The sequence below is a fragment of the Tachysurus fulvidraco genome, chromosome 1 (assembly GCF_022655615.1).
Source record: "Tachysurus fulvidraco isolate hzauxx_2018 chromosome 1, HZAU_PFXX_2.0, whole genome shotgun sequence".
Classification (NCBI taxonomy): domain Eukaryota; kingdom Metazoa; phylum Chordata; class Actinopteri; order Siluriformes; family Bagridae; genus Tachysurus; species Tachysurus fulvidraco.
In genome coordinates, this window is record NC_062518.1 from 35,810,514 (window position 1) to 35,838,467 (window position 27,954).

The 27,954-nt window shown below is 38.0% G+C and overlaps 2 protein-coding genes across 8 annotated transcripts in view; both read left to right on the forward strand.

Annotated features, from left to right (window-relative positions):
• Window positions 1–6,360, forward strand: part of nhsl2 (NHS-like 2) — a 68,104-nt gene extending 61,744 nt beyond the window's left edge. For all 5 annotated transcript variants that reach the window (XM_027164990.2, XM_027164991.2, XM_027164992.2 and 2 more), the window contains 3 exons: window positions 238–2,709; window positions 2,894–3,026; window positions 3,159–6,360. In XM_027164990.2, coding sequence (XP_027020791.1) covers window positions 238–2,709; window positions 2,894–3,026; window positions 3,159–3,474 — 2,921 coding nt within the window. In that variant the 3' untranslated portion in view covers window positions 3,475–6,360. The remainder of the gene's footprint in view (window positions 1–237; window positions 2,710–2,893; window positions 3,027–3,158) is intronic.
• Window positions 6,361–7,701: 1,341 nt separating this feature from the next.
• The window catches only part of arhgap36 (Rho GTPase activating protein 36), a 33,993-nt gene continuing 13,740 nt past the window's right edge, over window positions 7,702–27,954 (forward strand). The window contains exons 1-3 of one of the 3 annotated variants that reach the window (XM_027165004.2): window positions 7,702–8,044; window positions 23,141–23,297; window positions 27,356–27,424. In XM_027165004.2, the coding sequence (XP_027020805.1) occupies window positions 7,997–8,044; window positions 23,141–23,297; window positions 27,356–27,424 (274 nt within the window). In that variant the 5' untranslated portion in view covers window positions 7,702–7,996. Of the gene's footprint in view, window positions 8,045–15,819; window positions 15,969–18,331; window positions 18,592–23,140; window positions 23,298–27,355; window positions 27,425–27,954 lie in introns of those variants that run through there. The other 2 variants (XM_027165006.2, XM_027165005.2) reach the window with 2 other exon arrangements.

Sequence of the window (27,954 nt, forward strand, 5' to 3'; positions counted from 1 at the left end):
GACCAGTAGGAAGTTAGAAAGTTCTGATAGGGATTGAGAGCAAGAGGAATGTCAGGACAATGGGCCACAATGAGTGCTACTTTCTTGCTAATATGTATACTTTTTTTGGCCTCAGTGGAAGAATGTTTAGGCTTTCACATATTATTCAGTTTAAAAAAATTGCATGCTTCTAGAATTATGATAAATATGTTTGTGCTCTTGATTTCTAAGTTCAGTCTGTTTTTATCTTTCCACTAGGTGATGGCAAGATTCTTGCTGTTGATCTGATACAAGGTGCCTGTTCTCCTGACTCTTCCCAGCCAAGATCTCTGGAACCCACCACAGAGAATACAGGCGAGCAGCACATACCCTTACGGAAAACTCAAAGTGACAGAGAGCATAGTGTACCCCCGTCCCCTAAAGCTCCATCAGGAATGATGGACCATGCCACTCTTATGTGCCCCAGCTCTTCCTGGAATGGCCCAAAGGGTTCCACGTTCTCTCCCTCCTGGACTGACTCCTACAACTATGCCCTGACCCCAAACCCTGTTGCCAAGCAGCCTTTGTCCAAACCTGGAACATTAGAGTCTGGTGGGGGTGGCCTCATGTGCCCTTCCCAAACCAGCTCTGCCATGTCTGTGAGTTCTGTATCACACTCTAGCTCCTTCACTTTCATCTCAGGCCATAGAACAAATATAGTCACACATGAAAATGCAATTAAAGGAAAAAGAAACGAGACTGAGGGTGCAGCATCCAGTCCAGCTGCCGGTAATGGCCTCAACAAATGTGAGCGAGAGAAGAGATCATCGCGAGCCAATGCTTTCAAATTCCGTGAACGCTCCCTTTCAACACCAACAGATTCTGGATCTCTCTGCTCAGCAGACAATACATGCTGTCCAGGAGAGACAGTGCCTGTAGTCAGAGAAGGTGAGAGCTATGCTATGCTGTACCCTAGCAACAGCTCTGAAGACAACACCAGCACTGACAATGTGTCTGTAGCAACAGGCTCTGACTACTTCCCAGTGGGTAGACTGAGGTCACGTTCACGTAGCATCTCACTAAAGAAGCCCAAAAAGAAGCCACCACCACCAGTACGCAGTGTGTCCCTAGTAAAGAACTTGTCAGCCATTGGTGGGATGGCCCCACACCATACTGAAGGATTTATCAGAGAAGGTAGGCCTAAGAGCCTTTTCATACCACGAGATCATAATTTCCAGGATTCATTCCGGCCTGAGTTTCTTATGGCATCTAAATCAGATGAGGAAGCACACAGCAGTTTGGAGACAGCCTCTGATACATCTCAGCCCCCTGAAAAAGAATCAGACCTAGCCTTCCCTCCTCATTGGCAGCTTAGTGAGTGGAAGTCCAATAATGACCCTTATCGTTCATTATCAGGCTCAAGCACTGCTACAGGTACAACAGTAATTGAATGCATAAAAGTCCGTGGAAGCTCAGAATCCCTGAATTCACCAGCAAACTCTCGTGCTACTTCCCCTTCCCCACTTTCCATTGAAGCAGAGACTAAGATCTCTCCATTCAAGCCTCCATGTCTCATGTCCCCTTCAAGTGGATACTCTAGTCAGTCTGAGACACCAACCCCAACTATTACAAACTCTGCAGTCACTGGACTCACACCAACAACAGGGTGCAAGATGCGCCCAAAGATCCCAGAGAGGAAGTCCTCACTTCCTTCACCAAAAGACAAATCTCAGGCTCGTCTCTCTTTTGAGTTACCTGTAAATTCCCAAGTAGACTTGTCTTCTGTTAAGCCGAAAACTAAAGCTAGCCGGAGGCACTCAGACACATCTACCACCAGCAAACCAGGAAAAACGAGTCAGTCTGCACAGCCCATGGTTACCACAACAGATCTGAGAAACATCAGACTTCGTTCAGTAAGCCGCTCAGAACTTGAAGACAGTCCTGATGGCTCATCTGACATCATAGAGGAGGAACAAGGACGTGATATTAGCCCACCTACCACCCCATGTAGCTCGAAGCCACCCAAGCCACCAGTTGCGGTAAAGCCACCACTCCCCAAACGACCAATGAACTTGATGCTGAAGTCTCCCTCATCATCACCCCACGCTCAGGAATCTCCGCCAACCTCCCCAATAGACCGACCAATGCCTCTAGCCAACATCTATATGGTCGTCAGGAAGCCTAAACCTAAGAGGCCATCTCAATCATCAGTTACACCTCAAGAGCATGTGCCAAGACATCAACTCCCCCTACCTGAGTTTGACCTAGAACATGGGTTACCAATTGAAGAGGATCTTTCCTTTCCTAGCAGTCCAGAGAAAGACGATATAAGCAAGACCTTTTGTAGTCAAAGTCCAATTTCCTGCATAGCTGAATTGGACAAGAAGAAATCCAAGGTACCACCACCAGTACCCAAAAAGCCAAATGTTCTTCTCTTGCCTTCTCCTACTGTCCAGACACCGAGCAGTGCTACTACAGAAAAGCAAAGCCTTCTATATGAAAGTGGTTCTCAGTCACCTCTAGGCCCACCTCCGTCTGAAGCCGATGAGGCTTCTTATAACAAAGATGACCAAGAAATATCTGCTAACAAAGAGGTTCCAGGAACTTGTGAGAGTGATGCACAGCATGAAAATCAAGGTAAACTTGAGGACCTTGGAAATGAAGAAAATGATACACCAGATGGAACTCCTAAGGAAATTGTATCTATTCATGATGTGGACATAAAGGCATTCACTGCAGAAATAATGACAGGTATGTCATCTTTTTAAACCATATATTGTGATCCAGGTATTAATACCTATTAATAAAAATGTAAAAAATATAATGCATATTATATAACGCTATACAGCTTTTAAATTGATCAAACTCATGTGTTTTAATATGCATCCACTAGGTTACCCAAGTAAATTTAAATCTATTAAAAATGTGTTTACAGAAGCTTCACTGGAGGAAAACAGCTCTGTCACAGATAAGCAAGAACTGCACATCACTGAAGAAACAGATGATGATGTGCCTGTGCACACACCTACGACTAATAGGACAGAAGACCTTTTCACCATCATACACAGGTCTTTCATAGACTGGTTAATTATATTTAATTAACTTCATTGACCAACTGCAAAACTGCAATGCTTCAACAAACAGTTCTTTACATGTTTCTTTATATAATCACATTATAACAATGGATTTTTCTTATGCAGATCTAAGCGGAAAGTCCTTGGCCGTAAGGAGCCAGCATTTGGTAGTCGCCAGAGCCTTGTGTCACCTGTGAAAAGCAGCAGCAGTGACATTCGAACACTGACACTGGGCAGCACTCCAAGATCAACCTCGCGGAATGAGAACTTCATGGCTCTTCTACAGAAGAAAGGCAGCAAAACAAGCAGTGGAACACGGGTCTCTGCCATGGAACTGCTGAAGAGCACAAACCCTTTGGCTCGGCGTGTCACTGAGTTTTCTCAATCAGATCTGGATGCTGCTGGAACTGACCCATCTAAAATGGTTCTACCAGACCAGTGATTCCACATGCAGAGAACCACATGTAATGGCTGATTTTCAGTTAGTGCTCCACTGCACATCTATATGGTTTTAATTCCCAGGATCATGCACCATGCACAGTCTGAAGTGAGGTTGTTTTATACCATGGGTATTACCTTTTTGTCATGTTGCTGTGGAGTGCTGTCCATATCAAAGAAAAGGAACCCAGTGTTGACATGAGGTTCTAAAATAGTTGGGTCAGCATTGCATTTTACCACTGAGAATGTGTTATATTAACTCCTCTGTGGAAATTTACAATTGGTACAAAGGATCACCAACCTTTGTATGTTGCCCAACTTTAATTGCAGAATTATTGCAAGTATATGCAGGCCAAAACAAATGTGTGACAAGCCTGATTATCCTATACACAAAGAGAAACATTCCATATAGAAAATGTAAATCAAGCTCCCTTAAAAAGCACTTTTTATTACAAAAGTAGTTTACAGATAAACTAATTGTTGTTTTTTTTGTTTATATATATATATATATATATATATATATATATATATATATATATATATATATATATATATATATATATATATATATAAGGCCATAAGGCCTTATTTAGCCGCCTTTTTATTTAACCCAGAATAAAACTAAATATACAATATTTAAGTGTACATTTAGAATTTTTATGCCTTTCCTTTAAACTGCCTATTTTCGGCATGTTTACAACAAACGGACTAAAGTCACAAAATGGACAACCTCCATGCAATATTCTTAATCTGAATCTAAATTATAGATCTTCCCTCACTGCCAGCTGTGGTACTCAGTGGGTTGTAGTGTTATAGTGAAAAACCAAAACCACCGCAGAGCAGATTATGTGAACAGTACCAAATGAAAGGAAATCAGAGCTAGAAACAAAACAAAACATAAAAAAGAGATATGATCAATGGCTATAGACAGACGGTTTCAAATCCTCCTAATGGGGTATTTAATCCTGGCTGTCTAGTATGGAGAACCTGTCAGGGGTTTCTTGTTCTGGCTACCGAATTCAGAATCTGCACTGTTTAACACTCAAGGAACCACAGAAGGGATTTGCCAAGGATCATGAATGGTAAAGAAGAACTTCTTATTGTCACCTCCCTATCCTTTTGGCCAGACTTGTGTAAGATGTGGTCCTGCAGACTGCTATAATCACCACATACCTAAATTTAAAGCTGCAGCTACAATGTGTTTCTGAACATTTTATATATGTCCACATTGTATTTGTCACTCATTATAATGATCATTTCATACTATGCATCAAGGCTGGATGTGCTGCTTCTGTGCCAGTTCTGTGGCAAATTAGCAGTGAATGCCTATGAATGTCAGGAAGAGGGAACAAAGCTCAACAGTATACTTTAGTTTTCTGTTTGTTTTAGTTTGTTTGTTTTTTTAATCACCGCCCATGTCACTGCAGAATAGGAAATTTATTTCTATATTATAATGCGTTGTTTGGAGACAAAAATAGAGAATCATTTGGTGAGATCATTTGGTAAGTATTTTCCCACAAAGACTACTTGTTCCTTCTCATTCCTTTAAAATATTTTCTCCCACATGTGACTGTGCTTCTCTGACTCACAATCAGAATCAAGAAACCTGGTGCTATTGAGCCAGAGCACCCCCTGCAGTCCAGGAGGGAAAGCACACCTGGCAAAAAATCTGTTCTGACTCCTTCAGGTATTCTGATAGCATCTAAATATAACAGATATAAAGTATTACATTAAAATAGTGAGTGACGCTTGTTTTCAGTATTTAGTGAATGAAAAAAAAAGACAACATGTGTTTGTTTGCCTTGTACTCTGGCGTCAAGCCTGTGTTTTTAAATGCCTTGGTAATGCACTTCTATAGAAATATCCAGAGTTTCTTTTAGTCTTTTTATGAATACTACTCGAACGGTCATCATTACTCTTGTGTACTCTGTGCTGCATCCCTTTTTAGTCAGTAATATTATCAAAATTCCCAGAGGAAGGTGGAGAGGGAGCAAGAAAGTCAAAATACCTAGAAATGCAAAGAGTGAAGTATTTGGGGGGAAAACAGGCTGTTAGAAGCCATGATTTATGTTACTGAGAGTTTTTGTAGACAATTTAATCTGTACATTCTGCCACACAGACCAGTGACCTACACCTCCCTACAGAATAGTAGATTTCTTAATGTGACAACCTACAGTGAAAACATTCTTGCTTCTGTATTCATCCTCCTTACTCCCTCCATCTTAGCCTCTTTCCCATTTGCCCAATGACACCCACCACAGGAGCTCATGTTTGTACACAGAGTAGAGATGAATCTAAAAACCACAGTAAACATCATTACTCTACTAAACATCAGGAACTATTCAGTGTGTCCAAGGTCTAGTTTCCCAAAAGCATTGTGCGTAGGATCAGCATCAATTGTTCATAGTGTTTAAAGTGACATTCATGCTCTTGTGTTCTATCTTAAAACATATCCGATAATCAGTTTTAATCAAATGTCCGCCCCTTCCTTTATGTCTAAAAAGTTCAGTACCACAGATAACTTTAAGCCAATGTCAAATTTTGTATATATACATATAATTATAATTAAAACTTTGTCAAATTTTATCACAGAGATAACTATAACAGAGGATTATTAAGGCTATATAAGATCAGCTTAGAGTTTGCTGACTCTCTTAAAAAAGCTTTAAATGCCCCTTGTCCATGGGACAAAAACACTTGGGTGGGAAAGAAAGAAAGTACTGGGAATTATATTTTTGTTATTTTATCATTGGAAAGACGTCTATAAAAATTCTGAATATTATGAGCCTCCCTCTCCAGCAGTAAGGATATGTAGCTGTGAGCTCAAGCAGCTATGTCTTGGCTATGTGCTAAAAAAAGTTACATAAATAAATTATTTTTCTTGCTTAAATGTTTGTGAGTCTTTATTTTTGGGTTATGGGATCTAGAGGTCAAGAGAGTATGAAGCAGTTTATTTACTAATTATTGTAGAATAATATTATGAAATGTTGTATTCGGTTTAGGTTCATTTAAAAATTGGATTTGTTTTTCATGCTCTATTTTACAGAGTTGGACATGAGTAGAAGATTAAAAGTGTATTCGGTACACTGACTTTTCTTCTTTTGAAACACTAAGGAGTGGAAAATTGTTTATCCCACAGTTTATGTAATTGCTCCTGAACAGAAAAGTTAGGATTGCATTGCCCCCTTGTGGATATCTTGTGAACCAAATGCATCAAAGAAAAAATATACCTATATATATAAGCCTAGCACTAATTATAATGTAATTATGTGTGAAAGGTGTTCACAAGGCTCTCTCTCTCTCTCTCTCTCTCTCTCTCTCTCTCTCTCTCTCTCTCTCTCTCTCTCTCTCTCTCTCTCTCTCTCTCTCTCTCTCTGTGTGTGTGTGTGTAAATTTGGGTCTATGGAGGATAGGATTGCATACATGTGGGCTGAATCTGCATTAGAACATCACCATGGCCACAAACAATGTGAAGAATCTCTGCTCTACTGAATTAAGCCCAGATGTATGTCCACATTCAGAAAAGTGTCAGTAAGAATGATTAACACTTCAAAACCCCAGACATCATCACTGTCATTACTACACACCTCTTTATTTATAGTAGTTATTAAATAAGTGAATATGTAAGAGGTTTAGGGATTAAAGCAGCTAGTCTGTTCATTAAGTCCCATATTGATAAAACAGCATGCAGTCATGCTACATTTGTTTATTTTGATATATCAAATGTTTATCAAACATCACTGCATTTTATAATTGTGAGATTCTATTAGATATGCATGATTCTCTATTGCATGCCATGTGTTGTTTTTGTCATCCTGCCTCCCACTGTAGAGCACAGAGCAACACATTTTGTTGATGAGTAATTTCCCAAAAAACGATCACAGCTCCTGTGCAATACTGCAAACAATCGGCAAAAAAAAAACCCAAATCAGAAACAGCATTTAGAAGTTACCAGCACTCAAATCTGTGTTTTCAGCTTCCTTTGTAACCTTAGAGCAGTCTGTGTTATGCTTTGGAAAGGGGAGGGATTGAAGAGAGAATCCCTGGTTGGTCCATGTGCTTAAGCCCTGTGCCATCAGTCGAGCATTTCCTGTTTCTGACAAGCACAGTGCATTGCTGCACGTTAGAGGCCCATATTTTATCAAAGTGGAACAGACACACACACACACACACACACACACACACACACACACACACACACACACACACACACACACACACACACATGCACAGTACGCCCTGAAGAGGAAAGCCTGTTATCACTTTACAGATACACAACCACACAGAGGATGTTCTGATGGACTCCTAGTCTTCGATTGTCCCTAAGTCAGTCATGGCTTTGGTCATGGGGTCCTTTATCACACAGGATATCTGAATATGACCCTTCCAGGTGGTCGGCACAGAAGAAAGGAAATTTGATTTTTTTTTTTCTTTTAAATAATTATGGTTTAAATACTTAATGGAAATGAGCTGCTGAGGTGGTATGGTTTTATTTTTTGTGATCTCATGGAGCCTCATCTACAGTGATGCAACCTGAGGAGCCTGTGCGTCAGGAACTGCAGTTTTATTATGTGGTGAGTTATGATGCACTTCACAGTGGATTAATGCCATTTCATTCTCATAACAGATAGACATTATCAATCTTTTTATCATGTCTTTATCAGTCCTGTCTGGGTAAGTCTTAGATTTAACAGGACCATGCAGAATTATACCTACTTTACTCTGATTTGATTAATTTCATTAATTACACATTCCTGTTCAGAAACTTAAATGAGATACCGATTTCTGACATAAGAAGGAACACACAAAAAAAAGATTTGCTGGTTTAATAAAGTAATTTATTATTATATGAGCACTTGTGACGTGTTCAATGACTGCAAAGGCAAGTTTATAACAGTGATACTTGACTCATCATGTAGTCCCTGAGTCATGTTCATAATGAACTCTAGGCTTTAAGGTCAGTATGAACAGTGGATGCAGTTAATAGACCAGAGATAAATCAACCTGTTGTCTGTAGCTGAGTAGCTCAAGATTATGCTATAAAACAAGCAGTTTCTGTGTTTTTAAAAGTGCAGTATTGGTGATGGGATTAATTTGAGTCACAGTTCTGTGTTTTGCAGAGTTATTAGATTGTTAAATCTTGTTTGATGAAAATTTATGAGAAAAGAACAAGAACAGACACGTAAAATATCTGTAAAACATATACATGCAGTGCAGTGGTCTGGCATGTCTGCCTAGTCTGCTCCAGTCCCACTATATTCAGTATATCATTTATACAGTCACCTATAGTCCACGATAATGGTACAAAAACAGACTCCTAAGATTCCCCTCAGACTCTAAAGATAAAGATAAAACAATAAGAATAAGCAGTTTACCAGGAATTTACTTCTCACTGTGATTGTAAGAAATGGAAGCTGTTCAAACATCTGGTTCAGGACAGTATTGCTCAACATTTCAGATGAAACACAAAATAATTAGTACCACATGACACAGGAAAGTGAGACTGTTCTCTTATTCTCTGCTATTAGCTTCATTTGTGGCAGTTTTTAACACCAAAAACTGCATTTTGCATTTGCAGGTGTAAAGTTTGTATTATTTGTGCTCATTTTGCTCATCATGCAGTTGCTTCCACAAGAATTCAAGATCATGGAGTTTCCTCTGAACTTTCAAATGAGTACAAACAGTTTATGTAAGAAACAAAATCTAAATAGATACAAATATTTTAAGGAGAGATTCAGGTTTAAAGTGCAGTGCCTACTTTGTGATTACACAACACACGAAACTCTGTTTAAATCAGCATTATATACAGTGTATTGAATTTATTGTATGATTAATGCACAACATAGATAGGTAGGTGGAAATATGCTGTACTCTTACTCTTTTCACTGAGTGCTTTATGGAACTGGAATTGCACAGCCAGGACAGGATTACATCTGGAAAACTGAACTGGTGAAAATCAGACATGTGTGGAACATAAATCTGTTCACACACTAAATAAATAAAATTCGGCATATATTCCAGGTTTTCACAAAGGATTTCTGCTGAAAAACTGTAAAGGCATTTCTCTCTCTCTCTCTCTCTCTCTCTCTCTCTCTCTCTCTCTCTCTCTCTCTCTCTCTCTCTCTCTCTCTCTGAGTCCTTATTTGTGGGAGCTTCCAAACTTTCCCTGATATGCTGGTTAAAAGCTAAGAACAGGTACAAGGTGTTGCTCTTATCCCTTAATTATATGCCAACATAATGGACAACATAAAGGAAATGGACTATGCTTTGTTTCATTTGTATCAAATGACTGATACGTACATACACACACACACACACACACACACACACACACACACACACACACACACACACACACACACACACACACACACACACACACACACACACATCTATATAAAAACATATTTATATGTATACACTTATATATATTATACTTTTATGGGAAAGTATTCAGCCATGCTGTGGTGTGTGGTAATTACCATCAAGGAAGTAGATTTTTTCCATAATAACTGTATGCTGCTTCAACGTGTTTTATTATTCTTATACCTCATCACTTTTCCAGTGATTAAGTTTATAATTATTTGAAAAAGAGACAATTTTATCTTACACTTTTAATCCATGTTTAGTTACAGTTAATCCTGTGGACCATTTTTAAAAAGGCATGTGGACCTGTCATAAAAAGGCATTCTTCCAAAATTCTTCATAAAAAGAGACTCCTTCCAAAAATATTAAATAAACATTTATGGTCAGAAAGCTTCACCGTAGTGATTACTCATTTTTTAAAAAAATTTTTTTTAAATAAAAGAACGTTTTTTAATCTGTTTGTTATCAGGCTCAGATTATGTGCCTCATCTTTTATACAATATAAACCTAACAATAAACATACTGTTAGAGCTGCTGGTATAGAAAATACTTCCTGACCAAATTAGATTATGAATTAAGCAATTCAGCTTCATAAGAAGCTTCGTCAAGGCAATGCTCTGCAGTGGAAATCCCACAAGGACAAGTCTGACAGCTCTCAACTGTAAAACTTTATTCAATATAAATTCATATTAAAATACCATCAGATTTATGATGCTAATTGTCTCTCTTTGCCCTTCACTAGATCAAGACCTGAGTCAAGCTTGAGTTTTATTTGAGCACATTAAAGTTTTTGAGCTCACAGCTTTAACTATGATTTTAATTAGAACTAATGCAAGTGTGTAGTAAGAAAGGATTTGTGTGTTTTTCTCAGGTCCTGCTCTTATATTAAAATCCACATTAAAGAATTTGAATTATCAGACCTCAGGCAGTTGCAGTCTAACTTCAGTCAGAGAATCAGCCTAGATTTCTTCCATGATTTGGGGAATTATTAAAAGGAAGCTTAAGATTGGAGGAATGTTTTCCATTAACTCATTAACGTAGTTTGCCTGACACTGCAATGTGTCTTAATGGAGGATTTGCAGTTGTTTGGATCACATGCGTATAATAATATTAGTACAAAACTCAATGTTCTTTGCTGTTCTGTAAGATTTCAAACTTTTCCAAATGATGAAAATATTGAGTGAACGGATTCATTTTCACTGAATATTGGAATCTCAGAGGGTGAAGTTTTTGCAAGAGTTTAGATGTGAAGCAATTTTACCAAGGGTGCAGGGAGCAAGCAACGTCAACACCCAGCAAGTCTTTTAAATTGAACTGTCTAGAGTAGAAAGCTGATGTTTGGGGGATAGCGCTAAATCACAGCAAAAGGAAGAAACAGTAAATCAAAACAAGACAAGAATTTATTTGCGATGTTGTCATGAGACCTGTGAGAGGTCACGTATGAATGGCAAGCCAAAAAAAAAAAAAGAAGCAAAAAAAATTCCACAAACAAGGGTGGGGAATGTCCTGTTTAGAGAATCATCGCATCCCTCTGCAAGTTTTTGGTAAATAGTATTTCCTTTCCATAACCTCTAGGGAAGTTTGAAGGAACAGACTGATGATATAATGAAAGAAAATAAAAATGATAACAAACAAGGTATGGCTTTATGGGGTGGGGTTTAGAGAAGAAAGAACTTGTGTGCAAATATTTACCTGTGCAAACATTTGTACGTCGCTCTGGATAAAGGCACGTGTCAAATGCCGTAAATGCAGATGTTCTCCCATACAGGTATTCATGTTCAACCGTGTAAATATTTACCTTTGCATATATTCAGCTGTGTAGATATTCACGTTTGTAGATATTCAGCTGCATAAATATTCACCTGTGCAGATATTCAACTGTGTAGATATTTAGCTGTGTAGATATTCACCTGTGCAGATATTTAGCTGTGTAAATATTTACATGAGTAGATATTTGGCTATGTAGATATACTGCAGTGTAGATATTCACCTCTGTAGATATTTACCTGATCAGATATTAACCTGTGTAGATATTCAGCTGTGCAGATATTAACCACTGCAGACATTTGTAAGTCACTCTGGATAAAGGCACGTGTCAAATGCCGTAAATGCAGATGTTCTCCCATACAGGTATTCATGTTCAACTGCGTAAATATTTACCTTTGCATCTATCCAGCTGCTTAGATATTCATGTTTGTAGATATTCACCTGTGTACATATTTACCTGTGTAGATATTCAGCTGTGTAGATATTCAGCTGTGCAGATATTCAGCTGTTTAGATATTTAACTGCATAAAAAATGTACCTATATAGATATTGAGCTGTATAGATATTCAAATGTGTAAATATTTACCTGAACAAATATTCAGCATTGCAGATATTCAGCTGTGTTGATATTCATCTGCATATATATTCACCTGTGTAGATAATCGACTGCTTAGATATTCACCTGTGTAGACTTTCCCCTGTGTAGACATTTGCCTGTGTAGACATGATCTGAGATAGCAAATTGTAAAGTTCATAACGGACTTTATAGCAAAGACAGACATATAAACTGTGTTTAGAATAAATTGATATGAGTTTATATATATATATATATAGATATATATAAAACATAAAAACCAGTGAAAGGTGATTAACTGATTATCTTGTTACACTGGCACTTGACAAAGGGGGAATATATTAGGCAGAAACAGTCAGGTCTCGATATAAATTAGAAGCAATCAGTAGACATCTAGCATTAAATTAAGGCCGTGTTATATATTCCAAGCTATGTCCATGAGCTAGAGTTTCATTTATGCTCAATTGTCTCTGATCTTGATTTCGGTCACTGCTTACAATCTATAGACAATCAACCGTCCTTTTCTTGAATATTGGTAATTTCACACTCATTTCAGTTTATTCTTTACAATCATCAGAAAGATTGTGCCATTTTTATCAACACAAGCTGCTCATGTATGTCTTCATTCTCTTGTCATATCAAGACTGGACTACTACGTGTTTAAAACTGGCCTAAAAAAAGTTTCCACACACCACCCTGTTACTGCGCTCCCTTCACTAGCTTCCGGTAGCACATTCAAAACACTGATGCTTGCCTACAAATCCAAAAATGGACCTGCTCCCTCTTACCTTAAAGCCCTTATCACTCGTCGCACTGCAACTTGCTCCCTTGATTTATTTGCACTGCTCGACTGGTCCCACCATTTCTCATGGTACAATGTACAGTAGGTATTTATCAAGACTCTCCTCTGCTTTGACACCTACAGTAGTTGGTATAATGTATTTCCCCTAAATGTCCAAAGAGCTGAGTCACTGAGTCTTCAATAGCCAGGTGAAGCCCTACCCCTTCCTGAAATACTTATGTTTTCCTGTTTGTTTATATATGTATATTTAAAAAAGACATATGTTTCCTCCCAACAGATTATTTAGACTGATGGTATCCTTAGTCTGTGTCCTAGTGAACCAGTATTGACGTATTCATTGATGGAGGCTTCAACGCAGTTTTATATGTCTTTCTGCATAAGGGCATTTGCCTAATGCTATAAATATTTTTTTGCTGTTTCTTTAGTTATCTAACAGTTGCTTTGTTTATTTCACAGTGCCTGCTGTTTGCCAATTTCCCTACATGCGGTACAACTTATTGGCAAAAGGATGTGTTAAAGCAATCTGTGTTTTGATTTGCAGAACAGATGTTCATTTTTGAAAAAAAATAAATAAATAAATTAGCATTCCTTTCAATTGAGACTGACTGAACATTTGTCTATATATAGATGTTCTGTGTTTACATTGTGTTTCAAGTGAGAAAAACAGAAGTTTGGTGCACAAAACAGATCATTTGCAGACAAATATTTAGAAGTTGGTGATTATATAATTGCAGTGTATTTAGCTCTTATAAGTGTTTTTTTTTTCATCATTATTTTTAATCCAGGAAAACCTGCATTTCACTACTGATAAAACAGCTCTGTAGGATTTGCAAGAATTCTTTGCTGATGTTGGTTAGGTTTTGCTGTTAAATAATGACCATGGTTGATTTTTCAGCATAGAATTAGCAAACATGCAAAATATTAATAATATTCGCATCCATGCTAAAACATGATGACATTCCAAATTACAAATATTAAGTGAAAATGGCCAAGTTTGAGTTCAGGATTGAGTGAGTGTTGTAAGGCTAAAATTTTATAATTTGACATTTTTTACATCCTGTCCTAGATTCACATAAATTGTGATTCCCAAGGAAGGATGTCTGTTGTGTTTAAGTGCTTGTTTTAGATATATAATTGTAAATATAAATTCACTAGCACTCACATGGCACACAATCATTGAATCATCCAAATGTTATTGGTCAACACTTCCTTTTCACATAAGCATGTTTAGACGCTGTGCTACTTACGCAGCAGCCGATGTTTATTTGGACGTTGTGTGTGTTTATGATTAGAGGGTTTTATTAATGCGCTCGAGTCACTGGTTTGTGTTGTGTATTGTAGGGTTACTTAACTGGTTCAGCTTAATTGTGGTGTTGAATGGTATCTTCTTACACATGTCCCTTGAATCGTATATCCATTAAACCTTTTAACTCTCATTTTATTCGTTAAAGGAAGTTTTTCTGTACTTACTATGAATTATTCCATAACTAAATCAAAACTAATAGAAATGTGTGGACATAAAAGGAAGGAATGTGACCTGTTGCAATGTGGACTTGCTGAAGATTCCTTTAACAAGTGAAGGAACATAGATTCTTCACAAGTTTTCATATGAACAAGAGCAATCCGCATGTCTGGTTGAATTATTATTATGAGAAATGTGTTTTGTAAAGCAGTCTGTGCTTCATACTTTTCATAATACCCCAAAGAGGGCAGTACAGTCTTTTGTCTGGAGCTATAGGCATGGCATTGGTGAAAGTTTCCTCTTACTCTTTCATTTCAGCATTTATTGCAAAACACAATAATATTGTGTTTATAAGTCAGAAGGAAGTTTGGACAAGATTTGTAGTTTGATGGAACTGCAGTATGAAGTCACAGTTGGAGATGACATATCGATTTATTTCCTCTAATATAATCCAGGCCTTGTGTCTTACTTACTCCAACCCATCGTAAGCTCCTCATGACTTAATGATGTATGGCGAGAAATCCCTAGACATGAAGATCCTTTTAGTCTCTGGAACATACCATAAGTCTTATTGTTGTCTGAAAGTTATGACACTCCAGGTTTGGCTCAAGTCCATGTGAGACGCTTCTTGCTCCCATTTCTTTAGCTTTAGAGTGATGTGGTCAGATCAAAGGCAGTGGCAACCCATATTCTAGACACAGAGGTCTATCTGTTAGACACAAGTCTCTAATAGACACCAGCTGTTGCATATTGTTGTTTATATCCCTTAATGGATTGAGCATGAACAGTTTCACACGAACTGTTCGATTGTAAAGTTAGACATTTATCAACCTGAACTCTGGTTGTGGGTTTAAAAACATGAATTAAAAAGAACATTTTAATGTGTCTGAATATTTGGGTTACATTCCATTATTTTGGAATATTTAGACAAGATTTAGTGTGTAAAAGTAACCTATTCACCTGATGCTAGTCTATTTTGGTCAAAACAGGATAAGAGGTAGGGTCAAGGGTCAAACACCCAAGTAGCATATCTTCCTTTGTTTCACACATTCACAGAAAACATACTGTATTCATCCACTGGGGCTGTGATCACCTTTGTTTTCTGTGATCACATGGATCCACTTGTTATAGGGTTCTTCCTGGAGTTCTTTTGCTTTAAAACCCTTTTGGGAATTGCAGCAAAGCCTATGAAGGCCGTAACAAGGATTTCACAGAGGTAATCATTGTACCAGGTCCACATTCTCTTTCTGAATGAGATATCAATTTGATCCAGCAATAAAGGATTTTCTGACAGAATGATAGGGCCATATTTGAGTCCGAAGTCCAGGTGTCTGACGAAGATAAGAAAGCCTTTAGAAATCTTGGTTGTGCAAGTGCTACACACATCACATTTTAAATCTTGCTTTCCACACAACACGCTCCAGCTAACAGTTAGATCATTTTGACCCTAGATTTTGTCCTATTACAAACATTTCATTACATGAACGTAAAATCTGTCAAGTTTTTTTGGAGCTTCTGAGACCTCAGGTAAAATTCCTAAGCATTTCTTCTTGCAGTATTTTCATACCTTCATATATACGTTTTAATAATGCAATTCTTAAGTCAAGTCACTGTGTAGCTGTGTGGGGTAACCGTTGCAGGAAACATATTTCTGTAATCTTTCAGCCTATCTTGTACAATACATTATTTAACATTCTGATAATATTCTCACTTAGCTCATCTAAGTCATACATTTTGTTGGACAGCTTCCTGTAAAGTTAGTGTTTCCTGGCTTGTGTCTGTGTGTTTTCTGTAGCACTGTTGTATTAGGATTCCCATAACAGTAGCACTGATGTTTACTCAGTATCTATCATTTTTTTAAAAAGCGGTTCTCTGAGGGTTTTTTTTTTATAGTAATCTTACCTTAACTTAATAGGAAAAAAAATACCTTTTTGACCTCTTTGACTGTGGTTGTGGGGACATTTGGGTCCACCAAGCTAAAACACACACACACGCACACACGCACACACACACACACACACACACACACACACACACACACACACACACACACACACACACACACACACACACACACACACACACACACACACACACACACACACTCACAGAAGAACTCTATTGTGATTAAACCCCTGAGAGATTCTGCTCTGTGAAAGAACCAGCTCTTGTTGTCATTAAGACTGAGAAAAGACTGAGGAAGGAGTACGTAATGTGCTTTTGTTTGTTGTGTTATTGTGCATGTCTAGGGTGTGCGTGTTGACAGCATGCTTCCATCCTCATATCTACAGGAAGCCTGCGCTTGAATTTTTATGCAGCAATTGTTTTTCGCTCACTATGGCTTATTTTCTATCCCAGTATTAATTGAAGTTGCTATCATTTCCTTTTGCACTCTGGAAACTTTGTGTTATAAATGAACAAGGTCGGTGTTTTGTAAGATTACATCAACAACTACAATGCAGTGGACATGCAGATTTGTTTCATATTGCAGGTGTTACTTTTAGAATAAGGAGTACTGAGAGACAGACAAGTACAGATGGATGTATCCTGGTGTTAATATAAAGACTCAAACATACGCAAATCAAATGTAGAGTAGGTTTAGCTTTTATGCTTATGTTAGCCATCTAGCTGGCATTAGCAGTGAGGATTACACACAGTTATGAAGAGGAGATGAAAATCAGTTCTAGTTGGCTAGACTCTCTGATGAAAATGACTCATGAATAATATTTTAAACATCTCATATACTGTATTCTGTTTGATATGGATGGATGGATGGATGGATGGGTAGATGGATGGATGGATGGATGGATGGATGGATGGATGGATGGATGGATTAAAAAGAATTATGTTTCATCAGTAAAGTTTATGAACCTGCATATTATCCTACTTAAAAGTTCTCTCTAAATCAAGCATCCACGCATTGGCTGCTGAATTGGGGTGAAATAAATAATCAGACTTTCCTTTTCTCAATATTTTGCTAAATCCATAGAGGTAGCAGTAATGCATTGCATAATGGGCAAAATACTGTATGTCTCAGACCTCTGTCTCCTTCATTCCTATTCACACAAAACGCTGTGTGCCTGTTGTTTCTGTGCAAGAAGTCTGAGTATGTGCAGTGTGCATTTATCTAGAGCCTGTTTATTAACCGTTTTGCACAAAATTTGTCTAGGGTTTAGTTTTAGATTTCCCTTCAAACATCTGTTATGTTCCAGAAAGAACTACAGGTCTTCCATACTGTGGTAACTGCACTATGTGACCAAAATTATGTGGACACTCGACCATCACACCCACATGTGGTTCTTCCACAAAGTTGCAATTGGATAAAATGTTGTTGTCTGCTGTAGAATCACAGTTTCTCTTCACTGGAACTAAGTGGGCCATCATCAGCATTGCAATGCTACAGTTTACAATGCAAGATCCACGAAGACATCAGATGAGCAAATCCCCACAGCCACACTCCAACATCTATTGGAAAGAGTGGAGGATATTATAACAACAAATGAGACTAAATCTGGAATGTGATGTTCAATAAGCACATAAGTGTTATGGTCTGGTGTCCATGAACTTTTGACTATATACTGTAGAGTATTGTTGTTTTGATGGATGCACCAAAGGAATTTTTAGCACTAAATGTGATGTCTCATGTGATGTCACAGTTGCCAACAGCAAGCTTGCCAAACTTTTAGGTCAGTTCAGCCGTGTGGATAAAACATTGTATCTCTCATGTTTGTTGTTGGACTACATTTAGAGCACAAACAAAGCAGATCTCCTGAGACATTCTTATTCAAGCTGCACTTCCCCTCCGCTCATCTCTCTTTCCTCCAACCCCTCATCGCCTCTCATCTCCTCCCTTCTACTCCACATCTCTCCTCCTCTTTCCCTCCAGTTCGCTCTCAGTGTTTACTTTGAGCTTGCACTGCCCTTGTGGCCCACACCAATTTACTTGAGCAGGCAGCAGATGGAGAGAGCAGACCACTGTCTTTCATGCACACATTCTTTCTCTCTATCTATCTCGTTCTCATTGTTTCTGTCTCCTCTGTGGATTTTGGTCTTGTGCACCATTCGGACTGGTAATACCTGATTGTGCATTGAGCAGCGACTGAAGAATTTCTGCTCCACTAACACACATTATCTGGCTCATAAACTACAGGTAGAGTGAAATGGAGTAAATATAAGTTTGTGTCATGACTGTATGGATTGATGGTTGTGTCTGTGTTGTCAGGTTGTGTGTTTAAAGAGTGTTTATCTGGGTAAAGGTATTTATTACTACTGTGTGTACTATGTGTGTGTGCTGTGTGTTTACCCATGTGAGTCGCTTCATTTGAACATTTAGATTTATGCATTCTTTTCTATGTGTGTGCTGGAAATACCTCTTTAGTGTTATATGAGTTATATACACATGTATCTGATTTATCAGTGTGTGAGAAAGAGAAAGGAGAAGAGAGATTGTTTATAAAGAATGTATAATGTTTCATTTAATTTGAGTATAAATGAAACATTAACTTTCTTACCCTGCTGTTTTATTAATTAGTGTTTAGCACTAATAATAATTGAATATTTACTATTTACTATTTGAATTGAATAGTAATTGAATTTACTATTTACTATTTGAATTGAATATTTACTATTTGTTTTGTTTTACTTTAATACTTAGGCTAACTATTGATGCCATTATGATTTTATTACAGTAATTAATGGTAACAATATTTACCATAGCCCTTGTGTTACTTTCTACATATTTAACGTTTGTATCGTAGACCAATCATTTTATTACGCTTTGTTATTTAACTGCTGTATGGTTGTTATTTTCTTGACACATTTCTTATAGTTACAGTAGTAACTGTATCATGTTTTTTTCTAAAGCATGTTTTTTTTTAATATGATTCATTGTTGGTTTGCAACTGAAACTTTTTCCTACCAAAACAAAATGGTAAAGCTTCTGCTTCTTCCACGAAGCCTTCAAACCAGCTGCATTCATCTCCAAAAAAAAAAAAAGAATCCAGATATTTGACTTCCAATCCATTTGAATTCTGTCTCTGATTAGGTATTTTAACCACATCCCTCAAAAATTATGTGTGTACTCTCTGTCACTTCTCAACAAGGTCTTTGTAGATCCGGTGGTGGTTTAACGGCTATAGTGAATATCAAACAGGACGAGTGAATGAGGGAGATGCTGCTGAATTCAGCAAGAGATCTCAATAGAGCTCTTGTGTCAGGTCTGAAGCTTGGGTGAAGCTGAGAGGATCTGAGCAGCATGTGAGAATCAGAGTTTATGGTGGTTAACCTCAGGATGCTACAGTTCTGATGTAAGAGACCCATCATGTCCAAATTAGTGTGATTTTTTTTTTTTAAAACAGATCTGAGGTGAAACATCAAGTAGACACAATCATCAGATGTGTTGTGTGTGTTTAGGGTTTGTTTGTGTTTAGGGATTTCTATCTCCATCTTCATTAATCCTGACCAGCTGGGATCAACACGTGCCAGATATAGCAGAGAACATGAAACCTACTTGCATTTTGATGTTTTTCAGACATCAATGTTTCCTTATCAAAGCAATACAAATCAAGCAATGTCTAAATATAGTGTTTTAAGTGTTTCGGGACAGACTCAAGTTGTCTATTCTCAAATTGCCTTTTTTGGTTTTGGTTAGTCAAACATACCACAAAGGAATCCCATCCAAAATATTACCCAAAATGTTTGAGAGATATTTGTTCAGGTCATATTGGAGCTATCAGCATTTGGGTACTGTAAATGTTTGTTTTTAGATTGAACTGTTTAACTCAGGTTCATAAAATATTTCTGTACTTGACAATTTTTGTTGAAATATTTGCTCCTTACCCAACACAATCCTTGCTGAAAGGTTTGTTAGAATGTATTTATAATATAATACTTTAGATAAAATTCTATTTTTCATCATTTTTGGCTGCTTTGAACAATTCATAGTGAGAATGTACAAGCTATTCATATAACCTGCTAACTTTACTGTGTGCCAAAATTAAGCTGATGAGTGGAATAAACTTTTAGAAGGAACATGATGTTAAAATGCTAGATCTCTGTACAGATTGATGTGGTGTTATAACAGCCTGTCTGTTGCTAGCAGCATTAGAGAGCTTAAACGGTTTAGCCATGTTAAGAGTTCATGACCCAGACCCAGGACTAAAAGCTGTATACTTCTTGAGCTCTGGAATCACTTACTGTACTCACCTTTGTGCATGACAAACAGGCTCTTACTAATGATCTGATATCGAAAAGAACATCATACACTGCTTTAGGCTATTTGGTTTGTGTGAAATGCACTATTGTTTCATTTGCATTGAAAACACATGGCCAGCATGAACCTATCCTCAAAAAGCACTATGCTAGAGGGTGTTTACTGATCATGGAGAGTCTGACATTCAACTGACCTGAGCTTTCTGAATGATCTAAAAGTCTGTAGTTATTTTTAATGGAATATCGAAGTGTAGTCAATAAACTACACTTAATCAAATATTCAAGACTTAATGCAGGAAATACTAGAAGTGATTCCAGAGAAATATTACTATGTACATGGAACATGCTTTTTGGATCCATGCTTTCATTATTTGTCTGCATATCCTCAAGCATATGAAAACATTATACATCAGTGCTAGTGGTCTTTTTGTGTCATTCTAAGCTTCATATGCTATGCAATATGATATTTAGAGGCAGAATTAACATACTGGTTGTATATTATTTCAATGCAGTCTGTGTGTAATCTGTTTTTTTCTCACCACACTAATAAGGGCCAATTTAGTTAATTGCGGTCTTGAATACAGAGCCAAGATACACAATAATACTCTAGTACACAATTATCGCATAGTTTAGGCAAAGCGTCTGAAGCCTTGTAAAAAAAAAAAGTATTTCCACATTAGTGTCCATTTCCATATCCTCCCAAAGTCATGATTAACAGATAACAGTAGCTTTATACTAAAAGGACAATTTTGCAACAGATTTTAACCGTAGCATTAGTTAATAATAGAATTAAAAATGACACAGCATATTCACTGATTCTATACGAAATCAAAGAAAACAACAAGGACACAACTTTTGAACTCTGACCTTTAACCTGTACAGCTTAGCAGGTGGTGTGATGATGACTGTAGCGGAAAGTGACCCCCAAGCGGGCACCGGCAAGCGGATGTGCAGATACTCCAAAATAGAGTGGTGTAATACTCAGCAGTTTCTGATCAAATGGACATCCTATTTGTCGCCATCAAGCTTGTGTTAGTAGATCAGATCATAAATAGCATCCATAGCAACAAAATTAATCTGAGGCTTGTTCGTTGTTTTATATAAGCCAGGTGAGGTTATCATCATTCAAATATAATAAAAATTCGATTTTTGAACGAAAATCTTTCTTATTATATAGTTAAAAGTAGCTCACATTACTCACTAATTCATTGTTGTTTCAACTTCTTCCGAAACCTTCACAATATATTCTGCTTTTTTTTATCTTCTGCAGAAAGGAAAGTTAGTTTTCCATTATCCCAATTTCCTTTACTGGCAATGGGAATTTTATGATTTACAAACAAAAAACAAAAGCTAAGTTCTCTCTTAGTTGGAAACCAAAAACTAACGAAAAAGCAATACAACCTCAAGAGATATTAAGAAATACTATGGAAAAAATTGTTTTGTTTTTATTTTTTATTAATCATTAAATGATTATTCCAGAACATATTTCTTCCATGGGGAAATGTGGCTTGACAAAAGATCCCTTTCACACTGAAGCTCACCGAGCATGACTGCAGGATGCTCATGTTAGGGTCATTACCATGTTCGTCATCACATTCATCCCAGTGGATTTGAGGCTACTCTTTTCCTCTGTGCCTCTGTTTACTGCCTTGTAGCCTCTCAATGTATCTTTGAACATAAGTCAGGTTAATTCAGCTATGAGGGTCCCTATATACTCTGCTTAGCTTGCATCATCCCTTTCTTTCATTTGTTATTTATAAGCTTACGCTCATCAGGATCTATCAGCTAATCCATTCCAAATACCATTCTTATATCACTCGACATACGTCTGGGTTTTCTATAAAAAAAAAAAAAAAACGATGGGAACCATACTGAGCTGTCAGCAGCAAAAGAAGTCAGTGACTGTCTTCTTTTGTTTCACTATGTCTCAAACATACACAAATCAGTATAAACGCACTTCACACTTAACAGCCTTCGCATGACTCCACACAGGATGTATACAGCTCTCGGGTCTATGTGTGGGCGACACATACTTTTTGTTTAAAAGTAGTAGCATGATAGGCATTAAATTTAATAGCAAATGTGGGAAGACTAACATTCATTTTAGTGTCATAGATATTTATAGATGTTTTTGCAATGCTGCAGGAGGGCCGAGGAACTTTCTGGCTGTATGTCAATCTCTCTGGCTGGAGCAAACTGTCTAGACTGAAAGCATAAGGCCTTTTGAATCTCTCTTGAATGTGGAATTTTACTAAAATAAATGTGAATAAATAAATGTAAAATATGTTTTCTGCTTAAAAATATGTCATTTTACTGTTTTACTGTACATTTGACTGTTTATTGACTTGATGGTCTGTTTGAGAGTTATATTGGTAGGCTTTGTATCCATCCAATTTTTTTTCCAGGGATTAACACTGAGGCTTTTCTTTCATTAAAACTCATAATTTATTCACCTACACTTTCCATTTCTCTTTCTGTCTGTCTTTCAGGGTGACCACACGTGGGCTACTATGTTGGGGCAGAGTGTGAAGCTACAACCGGTGGCCATTCAGAGCCTGTCAGAACTTGAGCGAGCCCGGTTACAGGAGGTGGCCCTTTATCACCTGGAGGAGAGAGACCTGGACTTCAAGATCAGTATTCCCAAAGGTGTGTACACACCAAAACACTCTTACTCTATTGTGCACAGATCTGACATGGATTTTGGAGCTGAATATTTCAAGAAGTATTTGAACTGAGCCTCAAATATTATTGTAAATTCAAGATAATATTAGACTGGAATTTGCAAAGAGCTCCATAAACACCACCCTACAGTGGATTCATCAGAATCCAGAGGGACTGTAAATCTACTGGGTTCAATGTTGGAGGGAGAAAAGAGGCTGTCTGTGGGTTGAGATTTCGAGAGAAAGATGAAAAACAAAAACGAGTTCAGGAAGAAGTGGATTTCACAGAGTATATTACTTAATAAGGAATGTGGATGTTACAGGGTCACGGAATTAAAACATCATGCCTGGTTCTTGAATCTGTTTGTCACACGAGAAGATGTGTTATGAGTTTCCTGTAAAAAACAGACTTACACTTTCAGTCTGTTGCTCTTCTACAAATTTCCTAAAATTGAAAGCCTCACGTACAATGAGCGGGTGTTTAGTGTCTGGTTTTTGGGAAATGTGTGAGATTTTTTTTTGCTGCCAGTCTCACATAAGAATAAAGCAGCCATGCCAATGTGAGCTCATCCGCAACGTATAGATAAGTGGAATGTAACCATTCTTCCATGGAGCTGCATTTTAACTCCTCCACAGTGAGCAGCTCTAATCATACTCTCTATTTGTTGCCTCCAAGGAAAAAGCCCAGTGGGCTTTGTGAGAATATTTACAGAATGTGATCTTCCCCATGGAGAAAGCCACCAGGCTTCCCACTAGTATGAAACTGTTGCTGGAAGATTTTTGTGGGTTATTTGGAGGTTGTACAGGTTATTTTGAAGTCATACCTTATATGACTTTGTTTTGGTCTTTCGCACTCCTGCTGCCTGAATTGCTTCCATACTTTGCTTTCACTCAAACACACACACACACACACACACACACACACACACACACACACACACACACACACACACACACACACACACACACACACACACACACACACACACACACACAGACAAATACACACACACCAGTTCTCTACATTCTCTTGCTAGAGCGTTGATGGGAGATTAGCGTATGGTGCCTTGGGGTGTGGAGAGGAGGGGTAGGGAGAATTGCTGTGGAAATAAATGCTCATTTCCTGTAGTCATGGGAATTTGACCCCACCTAAAGCTTCTTCACATGATGCTTGAAACCCCAATGTGGTGTCATAGCCTTTCTCTTCTGTCTCTCTCTCTCTCTCTCTCTCTCTCTCTCTCTCTCTCTCTCTCTCTCTCTCTCTCTCTCTCTCTCCCACTGGACACATCACAGCAGTAGATTTCACATGTGCATGAACATAGTTTTTGTAAACATGGCTGTCCTTTCAACTAAAAAAAAGAAATCTGAGACTCTTACATATTCAAAGATGAATTGTTATAATGATAAGATTATAAGATTAATATATATATATATATATACAGTATCTCACAGAAGTGATTACACCCCTCACATTTTTTATACATAATATTTCATTATATCTTTTCATGTGACAGCACGGAAGAAATGACACTTTGCTACAATATAAAGTAGAGAGTGTAAAGCTTGTATAACAGTGTAAATTTGCTGTCTCCTCAAAATAACTCAACAAGCATGTCTAAACCGCTGGCCACAAAAATGAATCAGTGTTTTGTGTGGCCACCATTATTTTCTAGCTCTGCCTTAACCCTTTTGGGCATGAAATTCACCAGAGCATCACAGGTTGCCACTGTAATACTCTTGCACACTTCCATGACAACATCACGGAGCTGGTGGATGTTAGAGACCTTGCACTCCTCCACCTTCTGTTTGAGGATGCCCCGCAGATGGTCAATAGGGTTTAGGTCTGGAGACATGCTTGGGCAGTCCATCACCTTTACCCTCAGCTTCTTTAGCAAGGCAATGTTCATCTTGGAGTTGTGTTTGGGTTCGTTATCATGTTGGAATACTGCCCTGCGGCCCAGTCTCAGAAGGGAGGGGTTCCTGCCCTGCTTCAGTATGTCACAGTACATGTTGGCATTTATGGTTCCCTCAATGAACTGTATCTCCCCAGTGCCAGTAGTACTCATGCAGCCCCAGACCATGACACTCTCACCACCATGCTTGACTGTAGGCAAGACACACTTGTCTTTGTACTCCTCACCTGGTTGCTGCCACACACGCTTGGCACCATCTGAACCAATTAAGTTTATCTTGGTCTCATCAGACCACAGGACATGGTTCCAGTAATCCATGTCCTTAGTCTGCTTGTCTTCAGCAAACTGTTTGTGAGCTTTCTTTTGCATCATCTTTAGAAGAATCTTCCTTCTGGGACGACAGCCATGCAGACCAATTTGATGCAGTGTGCGGCGTATGGTCTGAGCACTGACAGGCTGACCCCCCACCCCTTCAACCTCTGCAACAATGCTGGCAGCATTCATACATCTATTTCCCAAACACAACCTCTGGATATGATGCTGACCACGTGTAGTCAACGTCTTTGGTCGACCACGGTGAGGCTTGTTCTGAGCGGAACCTGTCCTGTTAAATCGCTGTATGGTCTTGGCCACCATGCTGCAGCTCAGTTCCAGGGTCTTGGCAATCTTCTTATAGCCTATGCCATCTTTATGTAGAGCAACATTTCTTTGCCATGAGGTGCCATGTTGAACTTCCAATGACCAGTATGAGAGAGTGAGAGCGTTAACACCAAATTTAACACACTTGCTCCCCATTCACACCTGAGACCTTGTAACACTAACAAGTCACATGACAACGGGGAGAGAAAATGGCTAATTGGGCCCAATTTGGAGATTTTCACTTAGGGGTGTAGTCACTTTTGTGGCCAGTGGTTTAGACAATAATGGCTGTATGTTGAGTTATTTTGAGAGGACAGCCAGTTTACACTGTTATACAAGGCAATTGTCCCCTGGTTCTAGAAGTATGCCCTTTATCTAACACTTTGGTAAAGCATCATTTACTTGTAATACAGTACTTAGTCTAACTTGACCACTAACTTTTATCCACTTTTAAAACTGCTCCAGATCTTTTAAACTCTGATGGGATCTCCTCTTTAAGTCATTCTTGAAGAATTTACATCTGGGCATTTCCAAAGTGATCTTTATCATTGACTCTATGGGACCTTATCATGAATGTATCCTCCTTTTCAGCTGTTTAACAGAGCTCTACAGGTTTTCTGCCAAGTGCCAAGAAATAACCCGTAACACAATGCTGCTGCTACCATGCTTCACCCTCGGTATGGTGCTCTTGGGTTGATAAGCTTTCTTGTTTTTGTGCCAAACAAATCCGCAATGGTTTCATCAGGTTATACCACATTCTGTCACATAACACAGTTTGGGCTGAATTAGATGAGCTTGGAGGTTTATTTATTTTATTTTATTTTTTTGTGAGAAAGAGCTGCCGTTACAAAAGAGCTGCCGGACCTCATAGCTCAGACATGTGTGACATTCTGTGAGATGCTTGTCATGTGCACTGGGTGACCAATACACGTTAGATATTCCAGGAGCTCCAATGATGTTGCTGTAGTTCTCTTGGCAATCTCTTTGTAAAGTTTTCTTCTTGTTCTTTCACTCGTTTTTGGAAAGACCTCCTGTTCTTGTTAATGTCACTCTGATGCTCCATTTCTGTATAAGTAATTTGATAGGAGAACCACAATATGACACGAGCTGCTGATATAATGTAAAAGAATTGGTTTTGACCGAATTAAGTCTAAGCTGTGTCCAATTAACTCTTGTTTTAAGAAAGTAATCAGATTGGTGAAATTTCAGAACTGCTAATTTGATTATCCATAGAGTTTAACCAAACTTTCTCTCTAAAATGTGTTTTTTTTTTGTTTCTTTCTAATTTATCAGACATAGAATATTTATCAGATGTATGATCAATCTATATGTTTTATCATTAAATTGCATGCTAATCTTACATATGATCGGTTAGATGCACTTACAGTACTGTGTATGTAGTATGATCAGTAGTAGTAGTAAAGTGTTTTGTGTTTAGTAGTAATGTACTGTATGCCATTCTGTGATACTGTCTCTGTTGTTTTCTATTCAGAGATTCGCAAAATGAGGAAATCACTAAGAAGGAAGTTTGATTCTTTTTCCAAGGAAAAGAAAGAACGAGGTATAGTAATAATATGTTCTTGAGTTATGTAAACATGTTTCTGTTTTATCTGACTTACTTGGCACCTACCAAAACAATTTTGACTCAATGTTTCTTTTACATTTCACACGTTGTCTTTTTTATCTAAAATACATGGGAATGAGAAATAGTTGAAGTCGGTTGAATGAAACTTTAGGTACTGTACACAAACAGACTCTAACAGGCTTCTAGCACGCCACACATTCCATCTTAATCTTGTCACTCCCATGCAGTCTCTCTTCAACATAAACTTAAACATATCAAAAAACTGCCAGGCTCAAGCCAAGACTTCATAATTTCATTAACTTTTCTCACTAAAAGCACTGATTCTTCTCTATTTTCCTCTCTTAACCTAGGTCATGATGGTAAAGAAACATTTCTATTGTGACCACTTTTGTACATGTGCCTTACCCTAGGGAAATCTCCTGCAAGGCCTTTGAGACACACTTATCCAGCTTTAGTGCCAGCAGTGCATTGAGATTTGGCATGGTTTTCTATGCCACTGAGGGTTT